The sequence below is a fragment of the Galeopterus variegatus genome, unplaced genomic scaffold (genome assembly GCF_000696425.1).
Source record: "Galeopterus variegatus unplaced genomic scaffold, G_variegatus-3.0.2 Scaffold3032, whole genome shotgun sequence".
Taxonomy (NCBI): domain Eukaryota; kingdom Metazoa; phylum Chordata; class Mammalia; order Dermoptera; family Cynocephalidae; genus Galeopterus; species Galeopterus variegatus.
The window spans coordinates 173,931-183,243 of NW_007729143.1; the positions used below are offsets into that span (position 1 = coordinate 173,931).

The 9,313-nt window shown below is 46.7% G+C and overlaps 1 protein-coding gene across 1 annotated transcript in view; it reads right to left on the reverse strand.

Annotated features, from left to right (window-relative positions):
* Nucleotides 1-4,206, reverse strand: part of IGFBP3 (insulin-like growth factor binding protein 3) — a 9,559-nt gene extending 5,353 nt beyond the window's left edge. Inside the window, exons 1-2 of the mRNA XM_008583763.1 lie at nt 4,092-4,206; nt 648-874 (exon numbers count right to left, since the gene is read on the reverse strand). Coding sequence (XP_008581985.1) covers nt 648-874; nt 4,092-4,206 — 342 coding nt within the window. The remainder of the gene's footprint in view (nt 1-647; nt 875-4,091) is intronic.
* Between the last annotated feature and the right edge of the window lie 5,107 nt (nt 4,207-9,313).

The window sequence follows — 9,313 nt, forward strand, 5'->3', positions numbered from 1 at the left end:
ATAAAATCCCTTCTTGTCACAGTTTGGAATGTGCACACCCCTGGGACTCAGCACATTGAGGAACTTCAGGTGATTCAATGTGTCCTCCATTTCTCGACGGCAGGGACCCTGGGGATCAGAGAGTGCCAGAACAAGAGAGTCATGATTACTACTCTGGAACACATGCTTTTACAAATAATATAACGCCCATAGAATTATTACAGGTGGGACCTGTAATACACTCCAAGGTCTTTCGCCTGATTTAGCAAGAAATTCCCAGGAGGATGCTAACTAACATTGCTCCGTCTCTCTTTGGTATCTCCAGAGTAAGGCACAATAGCAGGTCAAGAAACTTAGAAGATCAAGTGAATAAAATGAAACCATCTTTATGAGAATATTTTCTCTATCTACAGAGGCCTTTATGACTTACCATATGCTTTTACAAGTGTTATTTCAGCACCACTCTCATAAGATTCTCTGAGATAGGAAAGGGTCAATGTTCTGTATGTAAGGAGGGGAGGGGTGAGGGGTGGGGCGGAGGAGGTAGAGGCTGTGCACACGTCAGCCAGAGCTGCTGGGAACTGTCACATATAGATTGTCCTCCTGAGGCTCTGAGTGCCCAGGAGGGGGTCCCACCTGCCTCCTTTAACAAGACAAAAAGCTCTCACGTATTCCGTCTCCCGCTTGGACTCGGAGGAGAAATTCTGGGTGTCGGTGCTCTGAGACTCGTAGTCGACTTTATAGCGCTGGCTGTCCTTGGCATGGCCTTTCTTGATCACGTCTATCTTGGCGTGGGGGAGGTGGAACTTGGTGTCAGGCACCCGGTGTGTACTGGGAATGGCCTGGCTCTCCACGCTGCCGGCACTGCGGTCTTCCTCCGACTCACTGGCATTTCCTTGAAAAGCACAACGGAGACAAGGACAGGATAGTCGTCGATGTTGAACAGTCTTTTCAAAATCTTACTATTGCAACCACGTCACATCTAAATGGAAATGTTATTCAACAATTCCAAATAAGTTTTTTAAAAAAACGCACCTTGATAAAGCATTCTTCCATGATACCACCTGCTACAGGGTGGTCACTCTACCTGAAGAAGCCATCTGCTTAAAAGTCAATCTGACATGTGCTTTTACTAAGTAGCTGCAACTAAAGAAAGCAGGAAAATGCTCAAGTGCCACCCAGTGGACCGGGAAGGCAGCACGGCTTCGTCGTCCACCAGCAGGGGGCAGACCAAGCCACCCAAGGCTGCAGTGGCACTGGTTGACTCAGAAATCCTGCAGGGGCTGCAAGTGCGAGTCCTCCCATCCACCACCTGAGACCTGGAAGAAATGCACATTCTCCACCCCAGAACTGCTGGGGTAGCAGCCTGGGGTTTTAACAAGCCCTCCTGGGGATTCACTCAAGTTTGGCCAGCACTGTCTCCAGTGCTACCAAGGTAAACGGGCCCTACCTGAGTTCAGATGGGGCAAAGTTTTCTCTCCCGTAGAGCCTCCTTTTGTAACGAAGAGTGCTAAATGAAGACAGCCCAATACTTGACATGGATGCTGGAATATTAACAGTTTAACTGGGATTTTAAGTACATAACTAACTAAATTTGTGGCTGGATGTGTGGCTAGGATTCTCTCTCCATTCCTTTTCCAGGATGAACTTGTAGCAGCTGTGGGACAACGGTGGAGATCAAAGGCTACCTTTAGAGCAGATGCTCCCAGGGCCAGAGGACTCGCATCTAGTTCATACTCCCAAAGGGATTCAGCTTCAGTCCACGGGTGACTTTACTTCGACAAGCAGGGACTTAATGCCTACTCCCAGCAGAGGGCTCAGGTCATCCATCTGATCCTGAATCTATTCTGCCTGAAGTGCAGAGCCTGGCTCCAGTTGAACTATTTCCTGCCTCCCAGGGAACGTGTCCCAGTGTGTGGCCGGCTGCCTGCAGGGAAGCCGCCTGGCCCCTGGCTCTATGCTGTGAAGCAAATGCTTAGTTCCCAGAAAGTTCGCCTAGGGTTGAAATGATTCTGCTCTCTCCTGGAAGCCCTACTGGCAGGCTTACCCACAGGGGAGTCTTGGGGAAGTCCCTCTCCTTCTTGGGTCTTGGTTTCCTCACCTGCAAAACAGCCCCCTGAGGTCCACCTGCAAAGTTCCCCAAGGGGTTTTGTGCCTTGGGGAGCACCAATTCCCAGGGTCCAGCCCAGCTCCCAACAGAGTAGGTCCCTAATTGATAGGATTTGCTTTCAATTTCCTTTAATCTTAATTATTTCCCTCCTTTTCAAGGAAGTACTGGGACAAAGGAGATGCTAAGAATATGTAAATAAACATAAATAAACATATTTGTATTTCTTTTCCAAGAATCCCAAGTAATTTCTTAAACTTCCTTTGTTTATTTATTTTTTAATGCCTAGAGTGACTAGGGTATGAAAAGAAAACAGTTCCATTTAAGCAACAGATAATTGTGACTTTTGACTGTTATATAAATTTACCTTTTTCCCCCCAAGTGGATTTTAGAAGTTATTCAGATCTTTTCGTGATCTTATAATAACCTACATTAACCTATACATAGAGCTACTTTGGCAGTAATTACAACGATTATTAAATCCTACCTAAAATGTCCATGTTTCTAAGTATTTCTAAGATCACTTTTCAAATACCCACAAATGCACTAGAACAAAAAAGTACACATACAGCAAATAAAATAACTCTGCCCTGAGGGACAAAAGCATCCAGTGACTTTAACAGTTGACTAGAGCCAGTGTATGTTTCAGGCAATTGGAATCTTGCCTTTCCACTAATCTGGTGTTTCTCAGGAATGAATAAAGCCAGCTTGCCTACCAAGGACATATCTCTGCCCGGAAGTGGAACTCTGCAGCTACAGAAGTTATAAAGACACCGTCCATCTTGCTAGCCCTGGATGGGGACATGCCCATCGCCATCAGTCCAGCTTGATGGGTGAGGGCGATTAGGGTGGGGAGAATTCTCCCAGCCTTCAGCTGCCTTGGGTGGGAACTTTCCTCCATAAACTAAGTGACCCTGGCTAAGCACGCTTCAAATTTGGAGGAACAGCTGCCAAATCCACTTAAACTTCTGTTTGAAGGAAACCATGTGATGCCCTTAACAGAGCTGCCCCCTTCCCGACAGTGTCTGAGCCAGGAGGGATCTCTCTGCCAAACATTTGCATTCTTCCTCTTCTGGAGCTCCTTCAGCTGCCCCTCATTCCTTCCACTTCAGATTAAGGAAGGAATCAGTCCTGGGACTAATTCCAAATACCTTCCCTGTCATTGAAATCCGCTTGGTCCAGGTCCACACTCCCCGCAGCCCCATCCAGGCACCTGGGCGTTTGTCTGAGGTTCGCGCAGGCGTGGGGTGGCATAGGGTGTACAAGTGGGATGGTACCCAAGTGGCAAACAGGTTCAAACCTACACTCTATTGCTGCCTCTGGGTGACCCTGAGAAGGTACTTCTCTCTGAACCCCAAGTTTTCCAACCGCAAAGATCCCAATCCCCGAATCCCACCTCCTTCGTTTGTGGACACACCAGAGCGTGACATTGCTTTACAAACCAAAAGGCTCGCAAATGTTAGCATTTTAAATGACAGATACCATTTCCTACAACGTGGCTGCCGACCTTCCCAGATTTAAATTCGCCATCCGGGCCGCCTGCCTGCGTCCCCAACCCCAAACATCCCCGGGACTGACGCTCTCCCTGCGAGTTTGTGGAAAACAGAAGCTGCGATCCTGAGTTGGGCTACACTGCCTGCCTCAGCGCACCTGCGCTGGGCTGGGAGAATCTCCTGTGTCCAGGGTCTTTCCATAGATAGCTAACCACGGTATCCGCTTTCCCCAACCCCCAAAACCTTTAACCCGTTTTCATTTACAGTGATTTGCAACTTATAAGCACTCTGCACTCAGAGAACTGGGCAAGTAGAGGGTCGGCCGCGGGGGATCCCCGGGCGAGCGACCTCGCCTCCCGGGAACTCAGTCTTCCCACGTACGACCCTCGGTGCGAGGAAAAGAGAGGAGTCTCTTCCCGCGGCTCCACTGCCACCCCCTGGCCCTTTGTGCCGGGGCCCCGGGTGCTGTGCGCGGCGCGGTCAGGACGGCGCACCTGGCGCGGACAGCTCACCTGGCGCGGGCAGCGGGGGCAGNACTGCCTCTCCTCCGCTCCTGGGTGAGGGCGTCCCGTGGCCAGCTGGTTGTGGGGAAAGTGGGATGCGCCGCTCCTTATTCGTGTGTACCATGCTAAACATTTTAAAATTTAATTCCACCGGTAGAGGGAGGTGTGAGGTATTAGAGTGAGAAGACTCCATTCGCATTGGGGTCTCGGGGAACGGAGGCGCTGCGGGGTTTAATCTGCACGCGCGGGGCCCTTCCCACCCCCGGGACCCACAAATACGCGTCTGCAGATGCGCACGTGCCCTTCGCTCCTGTCCACGCTCGCTTCTCGGGTTAGCAGAGTGGGCGGCAGCGAATGCGTCCTTAAGGCAGGGTTTTCAAAGATTTTAAGTCCCAACTCTAGGTAGCATTCTCCGAAATTAAGTTTCAGAGAGTTTACACCCCCCACAAATGAATAATAAAGACAATAAAGCGGGCACTGCTGAAGCGTAATTCTTATAAACAGTCTTAAAATTGGTAATTTTCACTACCGTTTTTTGAAGGCCACTTTGTATCCATCCGATACGTTGAAGTGGTGGCTGCGATTCTAGCTAATCTGCGCGATCTAAACACTAAAGCGGTAGAGTTTAAATCCGGAGGCGCAGTTGCGCCCTGGAGGTCGCTGTAAGCCGTCTCCAGTGCGCGGGTCTTCAATTGTGTCGGCGCGCCCCTTCCCTAGGTGTTTCTAAAGGCTCTTTTACAAGGGGCTCGTGGATGATCACTGGGAACCAGTGCGACCACTGCGGGAGGCGACTTCCCTGTGCGTTGTTGCCTTAGGAGCTGGGTAGGTGTCTTGGAGGAGCCCTTTGTAGTTTGCAGTAGGAATAGCAAATTAGGACCCCCTTCGGCTTCCTCACCAGCGCACACCCCGGGGTGAAGTTAGCCTTCGCCCACCCATCTCTGTTTCTCCCAAACACACACACACACTCTCTCTCTCCCGCATAACCCCTCCGTCTGTCTGTCTGTCTCTCTCTCTCCACGGACATTTATCCCCCTTTTACAAATATATATCCTCCTTTTAGAACGAAAAGACATATTTAGTTACTCTCTTTTTAGTTGTAGCTAATAATAAATAAATAAATAAAATAACCGAGCCTCTGCAAAGGAAGAGACCAAAGACAAAAGAGCGGAGGGCCGTGGTCTCCACCGCAGCCCCGCAAAGGCACGACACCCTCGTTGTAGTACTGGCGCTCCCTGCACAGCGCTGGGGCTGGGGCCAGATCAACCCCGTGTACAGTAAACTGTGCGTCAGTTGCTGCTTGCCGTCTCCTTTCTGCTGTATCCCTGCCTTGTAGCTGTGTGATATCTGCTTTGACACCCAAGAACAGGGTTTCTGATTTCATTGGAAAATTAAAGGCAACAAAACAAATCCCTCAGGGTTACATTTGTTCCTTAAATAACCACAGAGACCTTGACTCTGAAATTAGAGTCGGGTTCTGTATCAAAAACGATTCTGGAGATGGCAGGTCTGCCCTTCTGTTTAGTACAATGTTGTACATGGAGCCCGCACTGATCACAGGTCAGAGTAGCACTTTCTACCCAGCTTTATCATCTGGCTAGTGGATAGGGGAAGCTCAGAAAGAATGCCTTTTTAGAAAGGATTGGGGGTGGGGTGGGGAGAAAGCCTATACTCCTGGTTCTGATTTTTTCTCGAGCAGAGCCTTTCCCTTGCATAGCAGTTTGTAGGGGAAGCTCAGAAAGAATGCCTTTTTAGAAAGGATTGGGGGTGGGGGGGAAGCCTATACTCCTGGTTCTGATTTTTTCTCGAGCAGAGCCTTTCCCTTGCATAGCAGTTTGAGAAATGGGCGCTTATTCGTGCCGAGTTCCTAGGGGGCGCCAGAGCACCAGGCGTCCAGCCCGTCTGCAGGGATGTGCAGGAGTCCGTGCAAAAATTTAGGATTACATTGCAACTTTCAAAGGATATTCCAATAACAGTGTTTTATAGACTGTCCTCACCTTTATCATGATATCTTGCAACAGCGGAGCAAATCTGCGTCAGTGATGTGGGGAGAATTGTTTTTATTTGACAAAACTTCAGGGAACCCCCGCCCTCCCCCCAATGTAATTGTTGCAGGAAGAATTTGGATGGGATAAAATTTGATTTTTTGACATGCTAGTTTATTTTGTCAAACTTTCAATTAATTTGGTGGTTGTATTATTAACATAAAATAGAGTGTTTACTGGAACGATGTTTTTCCCCCAGTTGAAGGCACTTGGCATACAATTGCTAGTAATTGTAAAGTAGTCCATAACCATTAGAATAATAGTCAGGAGACTGCATACACCTCGTTTCACTAACAAAATCCAATTGAACTGATTATATCAAGCGATTCCTGGGGCCGGCCTGGTTATCTTAATCAGATGCCATAAGTCGCTCACTTCTTTGCGCCCACTCTGGCTGCTGTCAGGAACATGTCACCGCATCATATTGGCTTTCTTGCTTCTCTTCTGCTCAGATCCTGGCTGGACAAGCTGCCCTTGGGTCTCTCTTCTCAGGCACTGCTGACAGCAAGCTCCATCTCCAGGTGTCCCCAGGGGGGTGGCTTTCAGGTTGACCAACCACCACTAGACTTGGAGTGGAAAGGGCCAAACTCTGAGAGGCAAGTGCTGTTGGGGACCCAGTTTCCAGGACTCAGTCTAAAGCTCTGGCGTTTCCCCCTAGAGGAGGCATGGGTGGGGCCAAGGAACCAAATTTCCCTTTTATCAGCTCTTCTGCTTGGTGAGCCTTCCAGAGTTATGTATTTTGGGGTTGGGGATGCTTTAGAGACTGTGCCAACGTTACTGCTGCAAACAGCACTGCAAAAGACTATTACCCACAGATACCACCATTCAGAGTTCATCTGTCCATTTAGCCCATAGATGGTTTCTGAGCACCCCCGTGTGCTGGCCACATGGGTTCCCAGACTGGCTGGAGGACTCACCGGAGACCAAATAGCGGTGGGCAGCGTGACTGCGATGAACACAGAATTTACCAAGTGCATTTGTAACCCAGCAGACGAATGGCAAACCTGCCGATGTGGTCAAGAAAAACTTCTGAGAGGTGGTGGCACTTGAGTTGAGTCTTCGGTGATGTGGGAGAGTCCAGCTGAGGGAGGCAGGCAGGGGGAGCAGTGTGTGTGTGTCCAAGGAGAGTCACTCTGTGTGCTTGAGGGCTCAGAAGGGACAGCACTGGCACGTGTGTCTTAGGGAAGGTGGAATTCTGAGGTTTAGAAGAGAATAGAAGATGACTTGATAAAGTGACCTGGGAAGGTGGTACTTGTGGCACTGGAAATTCATAGTCCAGAGCAAGGGACTCCTCAGAGTTAGTGCTGTCCTGTTCTGTCTGACAGTTTGGAGATGGATGACAGTCTTCCAGAGAAGGGGCTTGGACATGTTCTGAACAGAAGACAGGTGGGAAGGGGAAGATTCCCCCTAGTCCTCCTGTCAAGGCTGGAAGGGTCCTGCGGGTGCACAACCTATCCCTTTCAGTGGAGATGCAGGTAATCCCTCTTTCAGTCTTTGCTGGATTTCCTAGAGAATAATCCACAGATTCCATGGCACCCCCCCATTTGATAGATAGTTACATTTTCCTTTTTTATTAAGGTATAACCAACATGCAATAGACCACAGATTTGAAGAGTACAATTGATAGCTTTGGACATACTTACACCCTCATAAAATCATCACCATGTAATGAACACTTCCACCTTTTTTATTAAGGTATAACCAACATGCAATAGACCACAGATTTGAAGAGTACGATTGATAGCTTTGGACATACTTACACCCTCATAAAATCATCACCATGTAATGAACACTTCCATCATTCTCAAAAGCTTCTTGGCCCTTTGTAGTCCTGAACCCTCCTTTTCTCATCCTCTAACAACTGCTGCTCTCCTTTCTGTCACTCTAGATTAGTTTGTGTTTTCTAGAATTTTATATAAATGGTGTCATACAGTATGTACTCTTTTTCATCTGACTTTTGCTCAGCATAATTATTTTGAGATTCATCCCTGTTGAGGCATGTGTAGTAGATCACTTTCTGTTGAGTTGAATTCTATTGCTTGGATATATCATGTTTTGTTTATCCATTCATCTGTTTATGAACATTTGGGTTGTTTCCTAGTTTTTTTTTTTTTGGCTATTGAACATAAAGCTGCTATGAACATTTGTGTACAAGTCTTTGTACGGATGTGTGCTTTCAGCTCTACTGGTGGAAATGTCTACATTATTTTATATATGTATATAAAAACGTATATATAGAAAACACGCACACACACACACATACACACACACACACACATATATGCTTGATGTTTTAAAAAATGGCCAAAGTGTAACTGTACCACTTTACATTTCCACCAGCAGTATATGAGAGTTCCAGTTTCTCGACATTTTTGCCAATACTTGGTATGGATAGTCTTATTAGTTTTATTTATTCTCTTAGATGGGCAGTGGTATTTCATCTTGGTTGTAATTTACATTGGCCTGATGACAAAAAAATGTTGAGCAGCTGCCACGTGCTCAGTTGTCATCTGTATATTTTCTTTGGTGAAGTGTCTAATAAAATCTTTGCCCAAACTGGGCTTTTTTTTCTTATTGAGTTTTGAGAATTCTTTATATATGTTGAATACAAATCCTTCTTTACCAGCTATGTGATTTGCAAGTATTTTCTCCCAGTCTGTGTCCGGTCTTTTCAATTTTTAGCAAAGTGTTTTGAAGAGTGAAAATTTTAATTTTGGTGAAATGTAATTTATCATTTTTATTTCTTTTAAGAATCATGCTTTTGGTATTGCATTTATGATTTTTGCCTAACTCAAAGTCAGTGAGGGTTTATTCTATATTTTCTCCTAACATGTTTGTAGTTTTAGAACTTTTACGACTAGGTCTATGGTCCATTTTGAGTTACTTTCCAAATATGGTATGAGGTATGAATTTGAGTTATGTAAATATCCTATTTCCAGCACTATTTGCTGAAAAGACTGTCCTTCCCCACTGCTTTGCCTTTGAACCTGTGTTGAAAATCAGTTTTAGGTGTATTTCTAGGCTCTCTGCTCTACTCTATTCTATTCTGCTTTGTTCTGTTCTACTTGATTTATTTTGATCTATTCTTTATGCTGCCTGCGTTTATCTATCTTTTTTTTTTTTCCTTTTTGTCTTTTTTCGTGACCGGCAACGGATCGCAACCCTCAGTGTCGCGCCTGTACCAGACCG